We start from the raw sequence: 25,142 nt of genomic DNA, 5'->3' as shown, positions 1-25,142 counted from the left end.
TATAGCATCGCACTTTAAAATCGCTATCTCCTATGTCTCGGACCCTTTGTGTCCGGCCGCCATGTTTTATTCAGCGAGTCCCCTGGGCCGGCGCGATCACTTGTAGGTTCGACTCGACACGAGCGGCATCGCAAACTTGCTCCCACTTTAAAATCGCTACCTCCTATGCCTTGTCCCCTTTGTGTCCGGCCGCCATGTTTTATTCGGCGAGTCCCCTGGGCCGGCGATCACTTGTAGGTTCGACTCGACACGAGCGACATCGCAAACTGGCTACTTGCTGGAGTGGTTATAGCATCGCACTTTAAAATCGCTATCTCCTATGCTTCGTACCCTTTGTGTCCGGCCGCCATGTTTTATTCAGCGAGTCCCCTGGGCCGGCGATCACTTGTAGGTTCGACTCGACACGAGCGGCATCGCAAACTGGCTAGTTGTAGGAGTGGTTATAGCATCTCACTTTAAAATCGCTACCTCCTATGTCTCGTACCCTTTGTGTCCAGCCGCCATGTTTTATTCAGCGAGTCCCCTGGGCCGGCGATCACTTGTAGGTTCGACTCGACACAAGCGGCATCGCAAACTGGCTAGTTGTAGGAGTGGTTATAGCATCTCACTTTAAAATCGCTACCTCCTATGTCTCGTACCCTTTGTGTCCAGCCGCCATGTTTTATTCAGCGAGTCCCCTGGGCCGGCGATCACTTGTAGGTTCGACTCGACACGAGTGGCATCGCAAACCGGCTAGTTGTAGGAGTGGTTCGCCAAGTTAGGGTTATAGGTAAAAGCAAATATAACCCTCGTAAGTCCCGGCGCACTTGTACAAGTACTAATTAAATTTGAGCTTTGAACTTTATGGAAATATAAGAAAGTTCCAAATTCGAAATTGGAAAAATTTGCCTGGTTGGGACTGGTCTTACAGCACATTGTAGGTCCGTGAACACCTAAAAAACAGACGAACAGACTCGCACCATAATTAAGGGTTCCTTTTGTACCTTTTTGGTACGGAACCCTAAAAAGTGAAACTACGATGGAATTTAAAAAATATACGTTTTATATTTGCTGGTAACTAGTACTTACATACCATAAGTAATTTACAAGGGCAAGTTAATGTTGCTCAGAGTCAGCGATCGCGGGTCTTCAGACGATATCATTTTGTTGATTTTTTTTTCGATGAAGTATTGTATAACAAATAAATTCCAAATATATGTCAATTAATCCATAGTATGATAGTAATAATTTTATAATAAGCATAAAACTTGTGAGACAAATATAATGAAAATATTATTACATGCTCTTGATGTGGTAGATTATGTGTTACTCAAAAAATGTACCTTACACCTTTACTATTATTGTAAATATCATATTAACCTTGCAATAAAAACATTTCTGATTCTGATTCTAATAAGGATCTTTCGTGTAGGTAAAAATCCGTTTTCATCATCATTATAATTAAAGAGTTTACCGTTGTTTTAACTAATATAATATGTATGTTTGTTTCAGTGCATCTACGGTTGCTACGTGCACTCGGCGATACTGCCCACTTTCCACAGGCGGTGCTACTGGTTGTTGCAGGTAACTTGAAGTCCCCTCGTGTAGGTCAAACAACATGTTCAACCAACACCTAAGACAATAACTAAACAGTGCCGTCTTATGATGAACAAAATATGATGTACAAAGAAAACACTAAATGACTTTTAAGGCTGCTTTCAAGAAAAACGTCAAAATAATGTAAAATTGATAGTTTTAGTCAGTGAAATACTACACTTTCCTTTATCTAATAAGACATATTTAATTAAAGTTTCAATTAGAGAATCTTATTATCTTGATTCTTATCAGACGGGATTTTCGAAAACTAACTCACTAAATTATTTATGATTTTTTTTCTGATGCACGTTTAGGAAAACCCGCGTATAGCGTTGAATTAGTCGATCTTATTTGTAAAATTTGGACAATTTTGAATACTGAAACTGGAAAATTTATAATACGTATATCCTGTACTACAATCTTCTCAGACTACATTTTTATTATAAGGTTTTGAAAAAGAGTAAACGAGGCTAAGACGAGTTGAATTTTTTACAGAAATTACGTATAATTAAGTGACAATTTCTTTGAAAGTCTACATAACATTGAAATTATTTTCATACAAAATTAATCTGCAACGTTTACTAAAATTGCTCTTATTCCTTAGTGATTATAAATTTCTTTTATATATTTTTGGCAATTTTTTGTAAACGAGCCTTCACCGTTACAATTATTACCACTTTCGGACATTTTCTCATATTTTGTTGGACCAAGTAGCGAAATTCCTATAATATATTATATATTTGTAAACTACTCGCAAAGCTCTTTAATTTGATACCACACATGGTATAATTAAGCGCTCGTTTGCGATTTCACTATTTTTCACATGAAAGCCCTCTTAAGAGTTAAATAGCTTTTACTAATATTTTAGCGAAATACAGGAATGTATCAAATACTCAGGTCTACTGTCCCTTGGAGCTGCGATAAAATCAAACTTCAAAGCCAAAGCAATCAAAAGATGCAGCCGTTTATGCCGCACAGTTTCGACTAAGTGCGTTTTCACATTATCCGATCCGATATCGGATGTCGGACCGATATCCCACACATTACAGGCGCAATCTTGGTTTTTTTCCATTGAAATCCTTCCGACTTCCGATATCGGATCGGATAATGTGTATATGAACATGCATACGCATACTGTTCAGAGACGACGATGCCTAAACGTTTTCGATACTTTAAATAATTCTAAATATCTTGCTGGAGGTTGTCACTGTAAATATCAAATGACAGATTTCATCGATATGTGTCCGCTATCCATTCCATCTTTCAAAGTAATGAATCGAGTTAAAGAAATGAGCAACATGTTCAACTCAAAGGCAAAATATCAACATTCCGCCTTTCGCCGCTGTCTCGGAATTCCAACATTTTCAGTTACCACGTCATACCTCGAATCCCCAGGCATCTGAAGTACGTATAAAATTTATTGCGCCACAAATTTGCTGGTTCAATATCTGCGATAGAAGAGTTAGGACTTATGTCGGGTTGTGTAGATGTACACGAAAGTCTGGTTTGAACTGGGAAGGTAGGGAGTAGAGGGGAGTTGGGTGATTGCGAAATGGTAAATGCACTTTTGGCGTTTCGTTTACTAATACTAAAATTATTTATTTAATTTTGTTTAAACACTATTGCACAATACAAAAACAGTACAAGTGGCACTTAATTTCAGGTGGCATTCTCTAAAGATTTCCTTTGCCTGAGTTATTGAAAAATATTGTAGGGGGTAGGGCATAGCGAATGATATTCCGCTTTGTGTGGTAGGGCACAGCACAGCGGATATCATCTCGCTCGAATCTAGAGCAGAGCCCAACAACTGGGGTAGTACTTCCGCCTTACAGAAGACCGCAGCCAAATAGCACTAGACCCTACTCATAGTGTTGTGTTCCTGCCGGTGAGTAAGGCTGCCAGAGCTCAACGAGGGTGCGGCGTGCTGATGACGGGAGGACTTACAGAACTGACTTATTCCAAAAGGGAATGTACAAGTTTCTAATGGGGTGGCAACGCGCATGTGACACTCTTTGGGTTGCAGGCGTCCATAGGTTACGGTGACCGCTTTCCATCAGGCGGGCCGTACGCTTGTTTGCCACCGACGTAGTATAAAAAAAAATCAAAGAAAACAGTAACTGTATCTGTACTAATATGTATTCTGTGCTGTATCTTATACCTTTAGTTTAAACGAGCAATTCTTGTATATTTCTTCTTGTGACGATCTCGGAAACCGCTTTAACGATTTCGCTGAAATTTGTTATGTGAGGGTTTTCGGCGATTAAAAATCGATCTAGCAAAACACGAATTTTCGAGTTTTCAAGCTTTTTCTTTCGTGTTAGTAAACGCAAAATATGGTCGTTAATTTCGCCGACCGCGCATCGGGTGAGCGTAGATCAGTCGTAAGAGGTCGGTCTAATGTTCGCAGGCACATCGCGGGTCAGGGTTTCGAATCCCGGCCAGAAATAAAGCTTTTTTTTATTTATAAGAGTTTTTTTTGTCTAAAGATGTGATACAATAAAAGCGAAGCTCGGTCGCCCAGATATCCCTAAATACGTGGATATGTATTTAACCTAATCACCCGCCTTTCCTCTTTGAAGGTGTTCTTCCAATGCCTCAACTCAACACATTCGAGAAAAATTGAAAGTATTGGCGCATTTGAAATACGCCCGAGTTGCACTAGTCGTTAAACGGATCGCGGGATTTATTTCAATTTTCGAGATGGATTCGTTTCTGAACAGGGTGCGTAGCCGAATAACACAAACGCTCACGAAACGCTCACGAAACGAAACGCTCGTAGATATCTATCTCTATCGCTCTTGCGGATTGGCGCGACAGAGCTAGACTAACTTTCGCTGCGCTTCGTTTTCGTTTCGCGTTGTAGAAATGCCATTCGGATACGGGGCCTGAGATTGAACTTGTGAAGTTACTAAGGCGGTAAATTGTTTTGTAGGGGGTCTTCAAAAAAGGAGTATACAAGTTTCTAATGGGTCGGCAACGCGCATGTGACACATCTTGAGTTACAGGCTTTCATAGCTTACGGTGACCCCTTTCCGTCAGGCGGACCGTATTGATCGTATGCCTGTTTGCGACCGACGTGGTATTAAAAAAAACAAACACACGTCAAATATTTTAGAGAAATTTTCATTATTATGACAATGTCTTAAAAAAACAGGATGGTAGTCAACCTAATCCACAGTTTTTTCCTTTAAAGGTGGTAGACTAATGCTTTAACTCAACACATTCGAGCAAATACCTACGTTGGAATGTGCCCGAATTGCATCAGTCCTTAACTCCTTAAACGGATCGCGGGATTTATTACAATTTTCGAGATGGATTCGTTTCTGAAATGAGACTGAACTTGGTATATTAGTGGGGAAAGGTAGAACGTTTAATAGGTGGTAGTAAACAAGCATAGATGGAAAACTTTTAGGAAAATAGCGTGTTTTATGAGCGTTATAAAAGTTAGAGATTTCGATATTTTAAAATCCAAATTTTGTTTAAAGGAGAAGTGAAAAGAAATAGAAATTGTCCGCAACACAATTTAAATCTAAGTAACTTAACCATGATGAAGTTAGATGTTTATACGCCACCCTCAGCACTGCAATTTCATTTATTTTCCTAGATTTAAGGGGCACCGTGAGCCCAGTCTTATTCTTGGACAGGATATCTTAGAATTTTCAGACAGTACAGTTTTTCTAGGCGTAACTATAGACTCAAATCTACAGTGGAGTGCACACTTAACTAGTCTAAGTAATAGATTGTGTTCGGTTGCCTATGCTGTCAGAAAGATAAGACAAATTACGGATGAAGAAACAGCTAAATTAGTTTACTACAGTTATTTCCACAGTCTCATGTCATATGAAGTCCTGGTTTGGGGAAGGTCTGCAGATTTTGACAGTATATTTGTTCTTCAGAAGCGAGCAGTGAGGGCAATATATAACCTAAGCCCGCTTACCTCGCTAAGAGACCGTTTTAGGGAAGTCAACATCATAACACTGCCCTCGCTTTTTATTTATGAAGTTATCATGTACGCCAGAAAAAGATATTTAAATTATAAAAAAATTAGCGACATACATAATTATAATACACGAAACAAAAATAAACTTGCAGTGCGCCGATAGGCATGTGGCACTGTTTGAGTTGCAGGCGTCCATAGGTTACGGTGACCGCTTTACATCAGGCGGGCCGTATACTTGTTTGCCACCGACGTAGTATAAAAAAAAAAGTGTACTAGTAATAAGTGTAGTAGTTATTAGTAAAGTTATTAGTAAGTAATAACAGTTGTTTTAGTTGTATGGAAAAACCTGACGGACATAAGTGTATCTTGCATACCTATATGGGAAATAAATAAATAAGCCTGCTGCTTTGATGTTGTTGTAAATGTGTTTAGAATAAAGTCTCATTCATTCAAGAAAATAGCTCTACTGAAATTCCGCAACATGGCGCGTACTCGTATAATTCTGGTCAAGTCAAACCTATTTAACAGAGGAGAGTAAGTACACTTTTTAGGGTTCCGTACCTTTTTAGGTACAACAGGAACCCTTATGGTGCGACTCTGTCCGTCTGTCTGTCCGTCTGTCACATTCCTAAATATCTCGAGAACTACTAATGCTATCAACTTGAAATTTGGAATAGTTGTGAACATTGTGAACCTCTACAAATAGAAGGTATAATTTTTTTAAATTTATTAATTTTAATTGTAGAAAATGGCCAAAATGAAAGGGGGCAAACTGTAAATTTCAAGTTACTAGGTCAAGTGGAGTATCGTTGGAAAGAGCTCAAGTTGAAAGTAAATAAGCTATATTTTATATTTTTTTTGTTGTGGAAAAAAAAAGAATTTTGAAGGAAAATGAAAAAAAAAATACCGTCCCCCCCCTTATCTCCGAAGTTTACCAACTAAAAATTATGAAAATTTTAGTGAACATTGGTTTTATGCTAAATATTACAGGAAAAATATAATCGTGTTTGTATTTTGAATACTTTTTTTTTTATTCACAAAAAACTTTTCAGATTTTTACTTTCAATTTACCCACCCTTGCGGATGCACATCGTACTTCAAATTAATACGAGATGTTACGTAAACCATCTCCTGCCCAATAAAGTAAAAACTGTTTAAATCGGTTAACATTATAAAGAATTATCTCTGAAAAACCAGGTCGCGCAAATTAGTTAGCAAATTGACCGGGAGATGGCGCTATACACAATAATACTCATTAGTGCCTATACTTTTGTCTTCTAGTCAAGTCATTAGAGTTATATGAAAATATGAGATTATTTTTACTAGGTAGTTTGAAAGAAAGTTTGTACGGAACCCTCGGTGGGCGAGTCCGACTCGCACTTGGCCGGTTTTTTTTAAAGATTGATACATCCCTTTTGTCTATAATTTTTCAAAGGTCGATACAACTTGTCTGTTGCATCGACAATTAACTACAAATCAGGTGCCATTTCAAATATAGAATCCACGTTCCACGAACCACCGAAAACGGTAACCGGAACATGAAATAACCAGCCAGTGCGATTAGCGGGTGCATTACAAAGTCCGAATACCATCGAAGCGAAATGTCAAAACATGAAACTAAAGTTGGTAATACGATTGGGGTAAAGTTTGAAATTGTCTGGTGGGAATGAAGCTGGTTGGTTTGTGTAATTGAATATCTGATTGCAACGTGTTTGCGTTGTAACAGGTGTCGATGGGTGGTTTAGTGATGTGACGTGGGTATATTCCCGCTCCATGAAATAGGAAAGAATTGCAAAAATTATATCTAATACCTTTAAGCGTGCAATTTTTGTACTTTTGTTTATCTTGGAAGTTATGTGGGTCTTCGGGGGTGAAAACTCGAGCTAGCTTAGTCTTAGGTCTCGGGAAAGGCGAATTTTCGATTTCTCATTCGTTTTTCTTTATAATAAAATAGAACTCGGTCGCCAAGCTATGCATAGAATTTGCGCAACATTAAAAAAAATCAAAGGTTAACTAGAAGAGATCCCTCAAAGGGATAAGTTCACTTTTGTACTTCACATCTCAATGTATGTTATTTTTAATGTATTTTTGGACAATAAAAGTTACTACTACTACTACTACTTATATTTTTTTCGTGTAATAATATTTATTTTAAATTAGATTATTTTAACAGTTTTATACATATTTCTTATCGAAAATAATAATTATTATATCCCATTCCCGAATATTCCCGGGAACACCCTATTAAGTGTTGCACTCGGACTTATCGTTACATCACTAGTGACAATACAAGAGTTGTGTTGCAACGAATATGTTTACTTTCACGGAGTTTTCACGTGTGCTTTAATGGCGGGCCGTCACGAATGCCCGAGGGAGTAATAAAAAATTAAAACGGCGTTTTTGTAGGTTTTTACGGTTTTGCGTACTGTAAAGTCATGTTACATAGGCCCTTTAGGGGAACTTTAGCCATTGAAATTCATTTAGAGCAGGTTTATTAGGGTTTGCAAATTAATTGACTTCCTGTCATATTCATGTGGTTTTCTTTGTGTATGTAAGGCGTGTAGCGGGGCGGGGCGTGCGGCGTGCGTATAAAACAATTGAAGCTTATACAAGTGTCCTGAGTTGACGCTGCATAGTGCAATACAATGGACGCATGCTCGCCGCCCCGCTGCACGCCTCACCGAACGATCCGCTCCAAGCGTCCACTCAGGCCTTACACTTAGGGTAGCAATGATGACGAATATGACGATTCTTCATTTCAAACGCTAATCAATCGAATCATCAAATTATAACCAAAATTATGCTTAAGTACCTATCCAGTTTTTTAAGATTATAAAACCATTAGTACAAATGTTGTTTTCAAAATACTCTTTCAAAACGAAGTTTTGAAACACATATTTACATCAAACAACACTTTCACGATTTGATTTGCAATAACTATAAAATCTACATAAAGATCGCAAACTTTCATACCGTTCCATACGTAGACAATTCCAGCATATGCTTGTGGTAAATAAAAGAAAACAAAATCTCTTTCAGTTTGTCCCGGCAGATAATCTGCATTTTTGTCTAAGCTCGTAGGGTTGTTTCGACAGCCGTAAAAGTGCATCACAGCCAGGGTTGACACTGCAGAATAAAAATAGGTAATGTTAACACGTTCGCGGACGCGTTCCATACGTAGACAATTCCAGCATATGCTTGTGGTAAATAAAAGAAAACAAAATCTCTCTCAGTTTGTCCCAGCAGATAATCTGCATTTTTGTCTAAGCTCGTAGGGTTGCTTCGACAGCCGTAAAAGTGCATCACAGCCAGGGTTGACACTGCAGAATAAAAATAGTTAATGTTAAAATACGACGACAAATCCTGCCTAGTGGATAGGATACTACTAGCAGAAGAGCAAACTCAGTAGATTTATGTGTAGATAGTGATAATGGGAAGACAAAAGTTGTGTGAGCAAGGGAAGAGGCCTTGAGTCAATAGTAGATTATCAGAATGAAACTAGCAAAAATTGTTTTCTGAACTTAATAAATAGTCAAACTTAAATTATAATTAATTTTGTGGCAGAAAAAAATACTCTTTGCAATATACGAATGACGTAGTATTTGCCACAGCACACGTAATTGGCTCCATAAATTACGAACATTCTAAATGTCCAATCGTTTCAGATTTATGCAACACAATAAAACATAAAAGGTGTCTGCCCGATTTGTTATTCAGAGAAACACCATTAATTTAAGCATAGCACAACTAACAATTACGTAAAATGCAGCTACTTGAAATATCTGCACCTCATAAAAGCAACATTGTTTACATTACACTTTAATCGTTGTTAATGAAAAACCACAAAAACAACAATAAAGCACACGTGCGAAGTGCCAACCCTGGGCGGCGGCCATTACATAAATAATGTCCGCCATGTTTATTGCCGCCATTTTGAAGACAAATGGATAGTTATTACGGCGTACTACGTTTTACAGTTCGCGTTGGAAATTAAAATATTGTGTATTACTTTATTTTAGTTTAACTGCGTGAGTCGATTTAGTGCTTGTTCAGTTACTGTTTTATGCCCTTCTATTCCGGTCTACTTTCAAAAGGTCTTACGTTACTTTCGCATGTTAGCCGCTTAGGTTTTTTTGGTTTTGCATTGGTTGTACTAGTAGGGTTTTTTACGAGCATGATGTTCGCTCGTTATCCACATTCTCTTTAGTAAGGAGTGGGGAATGCTCGCACTAAATTTTCACATGTCACTAAGCATAGAGTGCGAGTGTTTAATTTTAGGGGGTTTCTTGAGGAATTAGGGGCCTTCCTTCATGAAGGCGTATCTGGCCTACTTTCAACAGTAATTTTGCTTCGGGGGATGCATTTACTGACGAGGTTAATAGGTCCACCCGAGTTTAATTACATGTTTTTGTTAATGGAGGATGGTAGTGAACATTTTAAGTTCCATTTCAATTAGGATTGCATTATGAAACTTCGGGAATGTAAGATATAGATAAAAAATTGGCAAATTCATGAGAGATTGTTAGATTTTGAATTTTCTTTTCATGACATTTCACATAAGTGCGCTGAAAAAAAATGTACCTACTTCAACTTCTCTGATGTAAACGCAAAATGCCAAGTATTTCAATAAAGTTTAATGAAACTTCGTGGTAGGTACAGATTTACATCGAAAACTGTTTAAAGGGTATTCTGGCGTAATGACCTGTCCAGAACCATTCAGTGATTTTCAATGGCTCCCATGTATGAAACTTACGCATTATGTTGGACTATCAGTGTTAATAATGGCGCGGCTAAAGTCCCGAAAATTGAAATCTCACTGTGTACAGATTTATCAAGCAGTTAATAAATATTGACAGCATTAAGGTGAAGTTAAAAACGTCATATTCATGTGTCCCATTCATGGGTACATAATTAAACTAAGTATGTAGGTATTGTAGGTGTACAAACTAAAAAGTGAGATGGTGCGGTGCCATTGGCGCTAGTAACATCTGATTCATGTCAGCTGATTCATTGAGTGAGGAAGCTACAATTCTGCGGTCACAAGTCAAAAGTCATAAAACATAAACTTCAAAATGTTTTTATCAACTTCAAATTACATTCGTCATTGACAGTCAAGTGTAGTACACATCCTCACAATACAATAACATTTCTCAACAATTAGAAAATCCTTTTGTTTACAATCACCAGTTACAAACTTAGACCGTGGCAGTAGCAACAAAAGTAAATATAGAACTTTGCTTCGCAGAATCCCGACATAGTGCTGGTACACTATTTGAACGTGCCGTACCCTGATGATAATAAACTGGCGACGGTGGCGCCATCTCTGGCGCTGTGGGCGGATAAGAAGGAGTGGACGAAAGATGAACTTGTCAGTCAACTCAAGCCTATGTGTGAGTATGGCGTTAATGCATATGACGTACTTCTAGCTAACGATGATGTGATAAGGATAATAAATGAAGTTGAAATATTTGGAAGACGTAAGGTTAGTCATAAATTGACAAAGAAGGATGAACTCGTAACATGTGAACGTTTTTCATACATTCGGTGTAACATGAAATAAATGTCATATACAAAGAAAAAGTGGGCAAGGCCTCCAAGTGACTACTTAAAATAAAAATTAAAATATTTTAATTTTCTTTGAAAATATTTTAATTTGTTCTTAGAATTCGGTGTAACGTTCTGTAATTATTGCGCAAGTTATTCTATTAAGTAACAATGTTATCGGGAATACTAAATAATTCTTGTTATTTACCACAACCTTCTGACCTTTTGTGTGATTTATTAGTCCAAAGAAACTTTCTACAAACAATAGCTTAGTAAATAATGGCAAAATTATATTTTCTCCAGTTCTTTATGTACCTGAAATCAAAACTTATTGGGAACTCTTATGTTTGTGCCAGTCGCTATTAAAATATAAAACTGACACGAAAATCAAGAACGATTCGAAGAAGTCAGTCCTATTTTAAATCTTAATCAAGAAGTTTTCTCACTTCAGAAATAAAATAATTGTAAAAACAGAAGTTACAGAAAATCTCCTCGCCATTGAATATTTATGACATCGGAAAATTCAATTGAATTATTCGGCATTAATCCGTGCTCTCATGAATACTGATGATTACTTCGTTTAATTTGTTTGGGTGATTATTTATTCACAGAGTTTTGATTGGGGTTGATTAATATTTTAACACTGATTTTTGCTCAAACAAACAAAAATAACGGATACTCTGTATGGAAATAATGATACTATAACATGTTGGTATATTTTATGTCAAAAATATTAGGTTGTTATTTTGGCAAAAATTAATAACATCATCGAAAATTGCAGATAATTTTCCTCGACTTATCGGGTTTCACCATTAAACCCTCGATGCGGTATTTAGGTATTGTTTACACATCGCTCTTTATTATGCAGCATACTTAAATCAAAATCGATATTGATATCTCCTAGTCCTACCCCTAAAACAGTATAATCTACGTTTCTGATTCTCTTTTACTCTTATTCCATATATCTAACTATGTAACTATACATAAACATTATGCAATAAAGGTCATCAAAAATTAACGTATTCCTTTTTGTTTTTTCAGTCTTCAGCGAAGATGAGCCCGACATTAACAGCGAACTGGAAATCACAGTATGTATCATAACCAAAAATTCTACTGATTTAAGAATTTTCAATTTTAATCAAATGTCAGGGCAAAATGTTTCAGACGGCGGAAACGGTGGAGGCCATCGTCGGGCAGCTGATGGAGAAGCAGCGAGCCGCGCGGGCGGCGGCCCTGGCGAGACAGCTCGAGTGCGGCTGCCCCGACTCCACCTGCCAAGACTCAAGAACATGCGCCCACCCGCTCCGCAGGATCCAATCCACCAAAGCGCCCGCCTCAGATCACCACGTATCTTCCACCACCGGACCTTCCACGAGACCCATGTCACACCCCCCTCGACAATACACCAGAGAACATAGATCGACCCAACCGACACACAGCGCCTCCCCTCTCCTTCTGTCACTAGGACAAATACAAGGAGGCGGAGGCTTATTAATATTAAACGGAGCCGGCAACAGCAGTCAACAACATTCCTCACTAGTCTCGCCGCTATCTGTGACCTCATTCGTCTGCGAAGAACCCAGGGACAGGTATCGGCATCAGTACAAACCAACCTTTGTGCTGAAAAGAGAGGTCCCAGACAGCCAGCCATCTTCGTGCGTCCAGAACACTGAATCTTCAACATACGAAGTAGAACCCGTTGAAGAGAAAGTGAATATAGAAACTTTTGATAGGAAAATTAAAATGGAGCCGCGGAGTAGAAATCAAATGATCGCAAGTGCTCCGGCGACCCCTTCGAGATATCCAGATTTAGTGGAGCGACTAGAAAGTAAAATACTTACTGATAACTGTGATGATACGTTAGTACTGCTCGGCACAGATGGACATTTAGGTCCTTCGAGCGCATTTTTTGATGAAACGCTAGAACTGTCTCATGAAGACATACAGAAAACCTTATCAGCCAATATGCCTACTTGTGAACTAGATAGAAGCGCTGTGAGAGTGACCGAGACTGCTAATGTAATGGTATCAGGTATCGATACTATGGATTTTATAGAGAGTTGTGAGGCTGTCGCATCCCCGACTCATGTCGTGGATGATAATGTGTTCGTAAATTTGGATGCTTTTGATATGTTAGGAGACTTCCCTGAGCTGGAAGTTTTGGACCCTAGTACGATATCGACTCACCCTTTGGTAAGCATAAGTTTCACAGTCATCATAGTAATACCAATACTGATAGAACTTCCTGGCGGTCTAGCATAACTGGCGCTGTCGCCCGCGAGTCCATACTTGAAATCACGCTTGATGTATGATTGAGAACGCAAGTTGTGCTAAGCCTACTGGTCTCAAATCTTTGAATTTGTCAGTTATCTAACCGAGTATAAAATTCCTTACAGTGTTGTATGAAAAATAAATAAACACAACTGCTTACATTTTGAAACAATACTGACGTTTTACGTTCTAGTCGATACGTGGTAAATCCCCTCCAACCGAAGAAGCCAACGAGAAAATGCAGACTGAAACCAGTGAAGGGGCGCTAAGCATCACCGATTATTGCCCGGAATGGGCGTACCCTGAAGGCGGAGTGAAGGTGCTCGTCGCGGGACCGTGGACTGACACTTCGGATCAGTACACTGTGTTGTTCGACAATTTTCCTGTACCGTCGATACTCGTGCAGAATGGACTGCTGAGGTGCTATTGTCCAGGTGAGATTCTGATTCTTATCAAATTGGCATTTCCTTGAGTAGGTGTAACTAAGATAGTTATTGCAGAATCTCAGGCCTGCAATTCACATCATCACTGTGCAGCGTTTGTTATTAATAAAAGAAACTTGTAGAAGTTCATACAAGTGTCCTGGGTCCACCATTCATAATCGAAAAATGCTCAAATAAAGCTAGATGGTACATTTAAAACATCGTGTGTACGTAGCTAAATGCAGAAACGCTCATGATAATATTTGTTTCGTACCTATCTATCTCTATCGCTCTTGCGTATTGACACTTTTGTTGTCTGCATTTCATGCATGCATGGATGTTTAAAAATATTTGTACACTTCATTCCAGCACACGAAGCCGGCCTAGCAGCGCTCCAAGTGGCCCGCGGAGGCCGAGTGGTGTCCGACACAGTCGTCTTCGAGTACAAAGCGGGTCCGGCCACGGCGCCGTCGCCTGCGTCCGCCCCGCTGCCGTCGCTGGACTTTAGGCGGTTTTCGCTGCTGCAGCGCTTGCAGCGGCTGCATGGGAGGCTGCAGGTGAAGATTGAGCCGATGGATGATGGAAATCAAGTAAGTGGAAGGATCGGTGAAGATTGGGCAATCAAAGGGGTACGTGGGTTCGAGTTGGCAGAAACGATTGAACCGGTGTCCAAATAAATTAGAGTCTTCCCGGAGGTGTAAATTTTTGAACTATTCCTTCAATTTCAAAAATATGTACCCACACTGATCTGACTGAGTCGTAGCTTAAATACATGCAACATTAATTGTTGAAAATGAATTCACAATCGTTAATTTAACTTTCCAGATAGAAGACGTCCAGCTATACTCCAACCCGAAGTTCGAAGAGCGTCTCGTCTCCTTCTGCCGGAACCTGAGCACCCGTTCCTCCGGCAACTCCGAGGGTTTCACCACGGAGCCTGGCGAAGAGGGTTCTACCATTCTGCACCTGTCTGCGGCCCTGGGCTTCACGAAGCTGACGACAGTGCTGCTGCGGTGGAAGCAGGATGATGCAAGTCTGGCGCTGGAGAAGGAGGTTAACCTGGGGGCGAGGGATAGTGAGAACTGTACGCCTTTGGTGAGTAGACCTTTATTCTTTACTGCAGAATAAATTAACAGAACCATGTACATGTTGACACACGAATTAAGTCATTAATTTGTTTGAGGGTTGATAAATTTTTGTCGAAAGTGTGTTGCTTGTGGAAAAAGATAGTCAACGACAAAAACTTTAACATACCAAGATTTTTTTTGCCAAATATTGTAAGTGTTAATCATGTTTTCCAGATGGTAGCAAGCGCAGCAGGCCACGTCGAAACAGCTATCGTCCTAGCAAGATGGAGTGCAGGGACTTTATGTGAGGCTGGTGCGAGACAGGCGGCGGCGGCGGCGCGACGAGCTGGACACAACAGGCTGGCGGCCTTGCTGGATCGGATACACCCGCCGACTAGGGATGGCGTCTTCCTTAGACCTGATAGGTAACTTACTTTTGTCACTATCGTTTATTCGTCTCACTAGCAAAGAAAGAAGTGTCAAGTCCCAAGCCTTGTGGCGTCGTGCTATCCCTATTTAGTCATCTGAAACTACTTAAGCAAGATTATTCTCGAATCGAGGACATTTCAGGAAATTTTCCAGAAACGCTTTAAATGTCTTCCCTCGTCTCTTTGATGATCCAAAGAATGTGAAATCTAGCAATCCTGTGGTGCGCTGGGTTCACAATTTTTATAAATCAATGATATTTAATGGTATCTTTAACCTTAAAATTCTTACTTTCCAGTTTATCACAAAAGGGTCGTGCTGGCAGTTTGGAGAGCAATTTAGTAAAACGGCCGTCCATCGACAGCGGAATAAACATGGCCGACGCGTTCAGATCCAGTTCAGCTATCGACAAGCCTGATGGCAAATCTACTGCCAGGTGAGACATAAAAAAATTAAACCCACACATAATAGTAAGTGAGCTTATAATTTTATTTAAATAATGATTGTGGCATCTAATGTCGAAAAAAGAGACAAGTTCTAGCCTATTTAGTAGTGACTCTGGTTCTTGGCTAGTTCGTGGTCAGGGTCACCACGAACTAGCCAAGAACCAGAGTCACTACCAAATAGGCTAGAACTTGTCTCTTTTTTCGACATTAGATAAAAATATTGGCTGTTCCATAGAAATGAGTGGCATTACACCAATCGAAATGTAGCCAGTTTTCAGCATTGGTCACATAATAATGAATTTATGATGTAATTTTTGACTATCATAATGAGAAGATAAACATAATTTTGACTTGTATAACATAGTGTAATTTTTATCATGAAATAAAGAAATCTAAATCTAATGAAAATTGTTCATTATGACCTCAAAAGTGACTATGCAAAGTTTGGCTAGTACATACAAAACCAGCCTGTGTAGTTTTGTTGTCAGCAAACGTTCTTATCTTTTCCTGTAGTTCAAGATTGAGTTCAAGCCAATGTGACTCAAGTTATTTTCCTGACAACTTTTTTACTCAAACCTTAACTGTTTCAGATGGGAACGCAGCATGTCCTTACCTCTAGACTCGGATAACTCGGAGGACAGTCTGTTAGACTCCAAGATCGGTCGCCGAATGGACCTAGCCCTTTGTAAGTGGACGCCCGTTTCATAGGTCTCACTCCATAGTCGGTTCAATTTTCATTTGCTGATGATTATTTATTTACGACAGAACTTTTCGGGTTTGATTTGCTGCAATCGCCAGGATTTAGTTTGTAAGTGGTGTCGGTTGAGTGTATAAGGTCCTTCTCATTAATAAAAATCTAAGTAGCGATGATAAATATTAAAAGCAGTCTGATACTGAAAAAATAAACTAAATGGCGTGTTTTGTTTTCGATTAGACTAAATTAACTCTAACACATGTATTACAAAAGAGTAGAAAATTCAAAAAAAATATAATCATGTTTCGAAAAAACATGTCTAAATGTATTATAAAAATGATGATAATAAATTAGATGTCGATAAAGATGTTAATTCAGTTGAAGATAATATACATAGGCAATATAATGAAAAGGTAGTTATTAGTTAATGAAGAATATTGATTAAAATAACATCAGGCTGAGGTCTAGACCCTAGTGAACAGGCATATTCTGGGCGAGCTCACTCCATCGTAGGCCACGTCTTTGCCTTTGCCTAGTCTCTAGACAAGAGTAAGCCCATTTATAATTAAAAAAAACCCCCAAAGTCAATAATCATAAAATGGAAGTAAGGCAATATCGGGTGAATGATGATGATGTAGAATGAGAAGGATCCTTCCGTTCCGGCGAGACTGATCCCCCGTATACACGTGGAGGACAAAGTAATGTTAACTAGGGTTTTAATAAGAAGAGTAACATAAGAGTTAGGAGGTATCTGGTCAGGATTGAGAAGAGCTTCTGTCCAGGCGAGACGGCCCCGCGGCGCGCGGCGTCGCCGCTCATAGACGTGGAGGCGCTGTCCGACGCCGAGCCCGAGCCGCCGCCCCCAGGTCAGTCGTGAAACGGTATAGACGGTCCATTGGCTACGGCGCACTCAGCAAACACTGCGGACAAAACAGTGCAGTCAAGTAAATAGTGCAGTCGACAAAACGGTGCAGTCAGGCACATACTTAACTGGACTAAATGCATTTAAGTAGTATGTGTGAGCGCAGGGTTAGGAGTAGTTCTGCAGATAAAAAATAAAGTAAACATTCAGAATGTAATGAATATTACAATGTCAAATTCATGTTAAACTGAACTGCAGTCGAGTAGTGTTAGAGGATATGATGTTGAAAAGGTTAGGAGTAGTTTGGCAGGTAAAAAATAAAGTGAATATTTAGAACGTAATAAATATGATTTTGTTGCTGATAAGAAGGATATTCATGAGGGAATTGATGAAGGTGAAAGGCAAATTGAATTACCTATTTTATTTATTATAGAATCTGTAGAGCTTGGTTAATAATTAAATTTTCAAAGAGAAAATAATATTGAGAAAATTTATTAGGAAATCCCAAGCCCAAATAAAAATGGGAAATAGCAAGATGAAAATTTTATTCAAATAGAGAAACTCAAAACTAAATTGACGTGACAAATTGTGATAACATTTAGTTTCACTCCGCTTTGAGGTAAGAAACTGTGTTTAGAGCAATTTCGGTCACCAAGTCCAGTACAAAATCTATATTACTTGTGTTGGAAAAATATTAAGAGCAAAGTTAGGAAGGTTTTTTGGAATGATATGAGACTTTGACTGCCATAAAACCTTCCATCTTAAGATGAAGAATACGAATGATTCAAAATTATATTTTAACAAGACTGAACTGTTCTATACCATTTCAAGTAGCAGTATCCTCCGCTCGTCCTATCGATGTTGTGAATTGTTGTACGTAGAATGCATCGCCGCTCTGGCAGCTCGATCTTCTTCTAACCAATGTTATCTCTATATCTCTGTCCCTCTCTACCGCCAATCTGTAGCCTCCAAGGACACAATGTTAGTTTTTGTAGTTTCTTCTGTATTTTTGTATCCAATTATGAGCGGAGATCCCCTGTGTTGGTGTTGTAGAACTCAAGTCAAACTGACCTTGTGATATTTCTTTGATAAAGGTTCAGTTTGTCTTGCTCGATGTTGTGAATGGATGTCGCTTTCTATGGATCGTATTGGTCAGCCACTATCCACTGTACTTATTCGACACATTCAAATCGATTGGCTCCTACATCGCTACACTTCAAGTCATCGTTGGTAAACACAATACATATTTCAGAAGCTACAACAAAATAACACTGCATGAATACTCTGTTGCTTGCATGAAATATATAATATATGTGCTTTTTATGTGTAGAATCACCAGTTTATATTTTTTTTAGGTTCACAGGTGAGTTTTCAAGCACTGTAAATCCACAAACCACTATTTTCACTACTGGATTAATTTGGCACATACAAATTCACACACTATTTTTTACTGTCGTGCAAAATGAATATTTATTATTTTTGTATTGGTATATTTTCATCATTTAAATGTTGCAACGTAAGAAAGAGCTTTTTGGAGCACGTTTTGAGGAAGTGAATAGCTTTACAAAAACACAAAGAACTGCAAGTGCTACAAAAATAAGTGAGCTCTTTGAATATAGTATTATAATATATTGTTACAAAATAAACGCAGACATTTATAATGCAATTAAAAAACAAGCATATTTTTTAAATATTTTTTTTTTATGATGGATGACGAGTCGCACGTAAATGACAATATTGAGAATATAATGAGAAAAAAATGCTTGTTAAGGAAACAAAATGAATGTCGTTGATGTTTTAGCACAATAACATGAGGCACATAAGCAAATATAAAAACTACATTGAAACATGAACGATTCCTTAAATGATACCGGAATATATTTTATGTTGCCTCATGTTAGTCGTCAATGTTTATCAGTTATTTTTTGCTTAAAACTGAAAAATAAAAATTACTTCATGTCAACATTCTTAACTTATGTTTTGAATAATGCATGTCATTTCAGGATATGGCAATAACATTACTCCAAATGTGATATTTAATTAATAAAAACTTAAAAAAGTGCTTAGAAAAAGCAAGCTACATATTTTTTTTAGAAAAAGTGAAAAGAAGAATCCCTAAATTCTATAAAGAAGAATATTGACAAGAGGATATTGGTACGAACACAGTACTTAGGTCTTCAGATACAGAGGTCCGTAAACATGTATCTGTAGGCATTTGAATAAATGTAAGCAAAAGCTACCCTCAAAAAGTATCTTATGCCAGTTGAGGGTAAATTAAAACATTACACAACCAAATAAAAAAGTTAAAGACAGATTGCTCAGTGATAGGTAAGCATGGTTTTGTTCTTGGTTGGATCAACCGACAAATGTAACAAACCAAAAAAATTAAAATTATTTGTTTACGTTGAAACTATAAATGCCTAAAAGTACAGAGTATAGATACTACAGATGATACTGGTGTAAACGATGATATAGAGGACCGGAGTATTGTAAGTTGTGCCTTATAATGATTGCAAGAGATACCACGTTACAACAATGTTTCAGGGGAGCAGGATGACCGGGTGTTCACGCTGGCAGAGCAGATTATAGCGGCGATGCCGGAAAGGATAAAGGTAAATAATGAACTTACCTTATGCCGATTTACGAATGTCGACCATTCAATCTTGTGAATTTCGTTCAATAACATCACCATTAGCAATTTAAATTCTACTAACACAATCGAAAATAAGTGGTCACTACCATTACCAATTTCAAATCACTAGTCGTCCTTTTTCAAAATTAGGATTACGTTGTTTTTCACAGACTTTTGAACGGCGAATTCGTGCCTTCAAAATTATAAAATCGGTCCCCTGAACCTAAGCACACGTAAGTGAAAAACAGCTCGAACATCTATATTATATCTTCGTTGTTTCAGAATGAGAGCTCCTCATTGCTCGGCTGCGGCCTGGACGGTGGTACCGGCGGCGGTGAAGACACGCTGATGGTGCCCTTGCTGGACGACACCACTAACTTCAGCAGCGACTTTAGTTTTGAGTTCTGCGATAACACATACAGGTGCATTATTATAACTACCTTTGTTTCCACTGATCTTTAAAAAGACAAATGAAAGATTTTATAATATTGTATGCGACCGGCCTTTAAATAAGGCGAGTGGCGTGGGAAACTAATTGAGGCGAAGCCGAAAATTATTATGAAAGCCACCGCAAGTAGTTTTTGACTTAGTTAAACACCGTTGCATATAATACTTTTTATACGGCCATGCACTTACTTTTAGTTAATAGTTTTCTAGAATAACTTACGTTAAAAACCCACTGTTTTCTGGATTTTGACTCAAAGTTTGTAGTAAGGCGGCGGAATTGAAAAAAGTCGTCTAGTTTTGAAGTTGATGTGACTGGAGAGTATACTGCTGACAAGTGGTATCGTTGTGATCGGTAGACTTTACTGAGTACGAAATAATGACTTGTCGCATTCTCAGACTGTGGGGGGGTTAACTATGACGTCACAAAGATCGCGGTCCCGGGTTTCAATTTTTTGCCAATTTGTCTAGAACCCCTTATCCAATTTTGAAAAATGAGGTGTCGATTGAAAGCGTATGACATGTTGATTAAAATTTCTTGTATGTGAATAGTATAGTTTTGTTAGTTATTTTTTAATTAACAATAATGCAAAAAAATATTTTTTTTTTACTCTCTTTTTTGATTTTTGTGACTCAAAAAGGCAATGAAAACGGCCATTTAGCTAAAAAATATGTTATATAAATTATTTAGCTACATTATTAAGCTATCTGTTGCTATTGAAATTTCTACGATCGGATAATAAATAAGCAAACTACAAGAACATACCTGTAGGCAGGGCGTACCGCTTGACACGCGTTCCCATACATTCGGCGTCTACCAAATTACACCTCGCGCAAAATTCGTTTCAAGCAGATATACCTCTAATCTTATTCATCGTAACCTATCAATATTGGTATCATTTGAAGGTACAATTAAAGTCCTTTAAGAAACAATGTCAACCATTTTCTTAAAATCAATAATCGCCAGTCTACGGTGGTTACAAAGAAAAAAAGCGGGGATGCAATTTGACTGGTTCCCTAGGTTTGATACCCTAGACGAGTTTAAAAGGGGAGGTAAAGGTGACATATGGGTTGTTCTCTGGCCTGAAACCTACACAGAGGGCCAGGGGAGGAAAAACTAGGGTTTAAGTTTAGTTTTAAGTTATTTTTTCTTTTATTTGTTGATTTTATTGTGTTTAATTTTTTTGTAATTTTATCAAGAATACACGCTGGTTTCTTTTTGTGAAAATGCCCTTTTTTATGAGAAATGCGATGAATTTCATGGCATTTTCCGATATAGACTAAAATTAACTTTCAAATAAGGCCACATAGTCATACTTTTACTTATATAATATTAAGGGTAATATGAGAATGCGACAAGTCATTATTTCGTACTCAGTAAAGTCTACCGATCACAACGATACCACTTCTCAGCAGTATACTCTCCAGTCACATCAACTTTTTCCGAGACCCTCTCGCCGCTCTACTATTGACAGTTTAAAAGCACTTTCTCCATACAATAAATTTTATTTTCTGTATAATTTACAACCGGGCATGCGGTGAGCAAAATCTTGAATAACCTTGAAGAGTCACTTCAATATCTATAATTTTAAGTGTTCTGCGTATGTATTCAATTTGTTACAATCATCATCATCATTATTGGCCACGACATCTTAGCAGATGATTGTTGCAGTGATTTTATTGTGTGGTGCCGGTACATCGTCTTTGGTGGCTTAGTAGTCCGATGGCAGCCCGACACCTTTTGCCACATCTGTCACAGGTGAAACGTGAGTCAAGAGGAGGAGGAGCTCTGGAACGGAGCCTTTTCTGCTTGTCGAGCCAGGCTTTGTTACAATAGTCATACATAAAAAAGTCAGTGCAAACTTCTATTTTCCTACAGGACATACTGTGGCGGCTCAACCCCTTGCTCGTCCGGTTCCGTGTCGCCAGGCTCCGCTCTGTCCCCCCCACCGCCTTCCCCCCGAGCGCCTTCGCTGCCAACAGCACCTTCAGCGACACTACAGGAGTTCCTGAATGCTACCACACATTTCTCTAGTCTTACTTTAAACGGTGAGTTAAAGTCTGGCAACATTGCTCCTGTCTATTTCCTGTCTGTTTCTTTAGACGCAGTGTTGACAGCTGTCTCAGGTTCAGGATTGTCAATAGCAATGCTTTCGTGCCTTCAGCAACCCTGCAGAAATTTTTGAACGCTACTATACATTTCTCTAGTCTTACTTTAAATGGTAAGTTTTAAAGAGCAACGTCGCTATTGGAAATCTTCTCATTATCAGCTTTATGCTCGTCATCCACATAGATAGTGTCTATTATAGAACTGACAACGACAGCTTCACTAGTATTTCAAGCTCACTTTTTACCCCCTCCACCGCCACAAGCAACTTTGCAAGAGTTCCTGATCGGTACACTTTTTAAATTATTTTGTAAATTGTATCTTGTTTTTAGATCGCGAGCAACGAGAGCTGTACTCGGCAGCCATCACAATCCAGAAAGCATATCGCCAGTACCGCGGCCGGCAGTTGCAACGGCGGGCCGCCGCCGCTGCAATCACGATACAGAACTGTTATAGGCGGTACAAACAGGTAGCTTAACAATCTGATCATCATCACATCCTTTTTGAGTTATCCGTCAGCTTTGACAACTAATCCCAACTATCCCACTAGTTTTACTAAAGCAACTGCCATCTAACCTTCCAACCTGAAGGATAACTAGGCCTTATTAAGATTAGTCCGGTTTTCTAACGATGTTTTTCTACTTGTCGACTGTAATCTGTCAATTAGGGCACCACAGACTAAACTATAAGTGCTAACTTTTCAGTGTTGGATACTCTATGGCAGTTCCGACTCAATTATAATAAGCTCATTAGTTAACTGTAATAATTTCAAAAATAGAACTTCATACAATTTCTATACTAATTTGCGATACCTGGCAAATTTTCCTGCATCTGAAACACATTTTTTTTATCTGTCGCGTTATCGGCCAATCAGAGACGGTTATTACAAACAATTGGTTGCTAGGTAATTCGATGTTGATACAACGGTGAACGACTCTATTAACATTAATTTTAACTTGCATGAATGATGATATTTCCGTCCATTGACGATGAAGATGATGACTCGTAGAAAAAGTATTGTATACAATAGTGATATAATTAAGCTTTTCACTCTCGTACCGTACTATTAGGCCACTCAGCAAGCTTCGTGGCCTAAACATGGTACTCGACTGAAAAGCTTTGTATTAGGTATATCACGATTGTATAAAATACTATTTTACTTCACCGAATAGCGACTGGCAAATACCAAATTTTGAAACGACATTTTGCACATATGTTCCGAAAAACTCATTGGTACGAGTCTCGCAACCGCCAGATTGAAAGTCGTAATAGTATTTCACAATAGTGACAATTGCCGCCTGACAGTGACACTTCGCAGTTCAATGCCTGTCCAACAAAGAAATATTGACGCTGAGTAACAATGTTACATATCAATCCAGACATAGGCACAGAATTGTCAGTGTCACGGTCTGTGATGAAATAGCCCACTGCTGTTTTTGTACCAAGTGACCTGTAATGTCAGAAATTTGAGACAAACATATTTAAAAAATATTTTAAGCGGGTTACTGATGTGTTAAGTCGATATAACTTTGGACGAGTTTCGATCCATTCCCGAGATCTTTCTCAATATGTGCAGTATGCGTCGCGCTCTCGACATCTCAAGGCGGAGTCGCTACTCTTGAGAAAGATCCTCGATGTCGAACGTTATATCGACTGACGTGAGTAACCCGCTTAAAATATTTTTTGAATAATTTTGTGTTTATTTGACAGTTCGCGTACCTGAAACAAATGCACTGCGCAGCGACCGTCATACAGAGGGGTTACCGCTCACACCGCGAGCGTCGTCTCGCTCACCAATCCAATGCTACTATAAAGTAAGTATGGCTAGTAATGATATAATAGAATATAATAGAATAAACATTTATTCGTGAACACAGGCAAGACAAAATACACATAATAACAACAAGACAGAAAGGAATGAAGTGCCACGAAATGGCCTCATCTCAGCGTATTGCTGGTGACTTCCAGCGCTGATCTTCCAATGAGACCACCAATGTGATCAAACAGTTAAGAAAGTGAAAACGTTACAAGAAAAATAACAACAGACTGTGATCGAAACATAAAATAAAAGAATAATAATGAACAGAACACAATAAATTAATTAAAAAGAAAAAGTGTTGTACACAGATCGCACACGCCGCGTTTCAACGTTCCTAAACAACTGAATGAAGTTAGCCTCGAGATAGCCTTTTAACTTTTTGATTCATATCCAAAAAGGAGTCTCTACAATTTTTTTCTAAATAATATCTTAGTGGTACTTATATGAACTATGATTTGTAGCAAGACCGACGCGACGGCTACGATGACTAAATTGCAATAATGGCAGGGGCGGCTCACTCCGTGATTCTATCGCCGCGCTACAAGTACATCCTGGCGGCCGCGAGTTCGCGGCCTACTCAGGGGTGGCGCGCGTTCTCACGGAATGCACGTTCGCTCTTTCTATTGTTACTTTACGTCGCAAGTTTTTTTAAGGTTCATATGCGATGTCCGCGTGTCGAATGGCTAAAATAATACTTAGTTAAATAGACATCATGAATAAAATAAATACCATAGGACATTCTTACACAGATCTACTACTAATTAAGTCCCACGAAAAAGTTCAATAAGGCTTGTAATGTTGGAACTTGAACAAAAATATATAAATACAGTATATATACCTAGAAAGTACCCAAGACTTGAATATAATAGTATAACATTTTATGTGAGTATTAA

The 25,142-nt window shown here is 38.5% G+C and overlaps 1 protein-coding gene across 1 annotated transcript in view; it reads left to right on the top strand.

Moving 5' to 3' along the window:
- LOC125230485 (calmodulin-binding transcription activator 2) overlaps positions 1-25,142 on the top strand; it is a 177,732-nt gene that overhangs the window by 139,115 nt on the left and 13,475 nt on the right. Inside the window, exons 4-18 of the mRNA XM_048135646.1 lie at positions 1,492-1,563; positions 10,761-10,905; positions 12,101-12,147; positions 12,209-13,252; positions 13,524-13,764; positions 14,122-14,342; positions 14,578-14,847; positions 15,054-15,244; positions 15,544-15,681; positions 16,282-16,376; positions 19,792-19,859; positions 20,162-20,301; positions 22,203-22,372; positions 22,763-22,899; positions 24,141-24,244. Of these exons, the coding sequence (XP_047991603.1) occupies positions 1,492-1,563; positions 10,761-10,905; positions 12,101-12,147; positions 12,209-13,252; positions 13,524-13,764; positions 14,122-14,342; positions 14,578-14,847; positions 15,054-15,244; positions 15,544-15,681; positions 16,282-16,376; positions 19,792-19,859; positions 20,162-20,301; positions 22,203-22,372; positions 22,763-22,899; positions 24,141-24,244 (3,083 nt within the window). The remainder of the gene's footprint in view (positions 1-1,491; positions 1,564-10,760; positions 10,906-12,100; positions 12,148-12,208; positions 13,253-13,523; positions 13,765-14,121; positions 14,343-14,577; positions 14,848-15,053; positions 15,245-15,543; positions 15,682-16,281; positions 16,377-19,791; positions 19,860-20,161; positions 20,302-22,202; positions 22,373-22,762; positions 22,900-24,140; positions 24,245-25,142) is intronic.

This window comes from Leguminivora glycinivorella, chromosome 10 (genome assembly GCF_023078275.1).
Source record: "Leguminivora glycinivorella isolate SPB_JAAS2020 chromosome 10, LegGlyc_1.1, whole genome shotgun sequence".
Lineage (NCBI taxonomy): Eukaryota > Metazoa > Arthropoda > Insecta > Lepidoptera > Tortricidae > Leguminivora > Leguminivora glycinivorella.
This window is presented reverse-complemented; position numbering and strand designations above follow the sequence as displayed.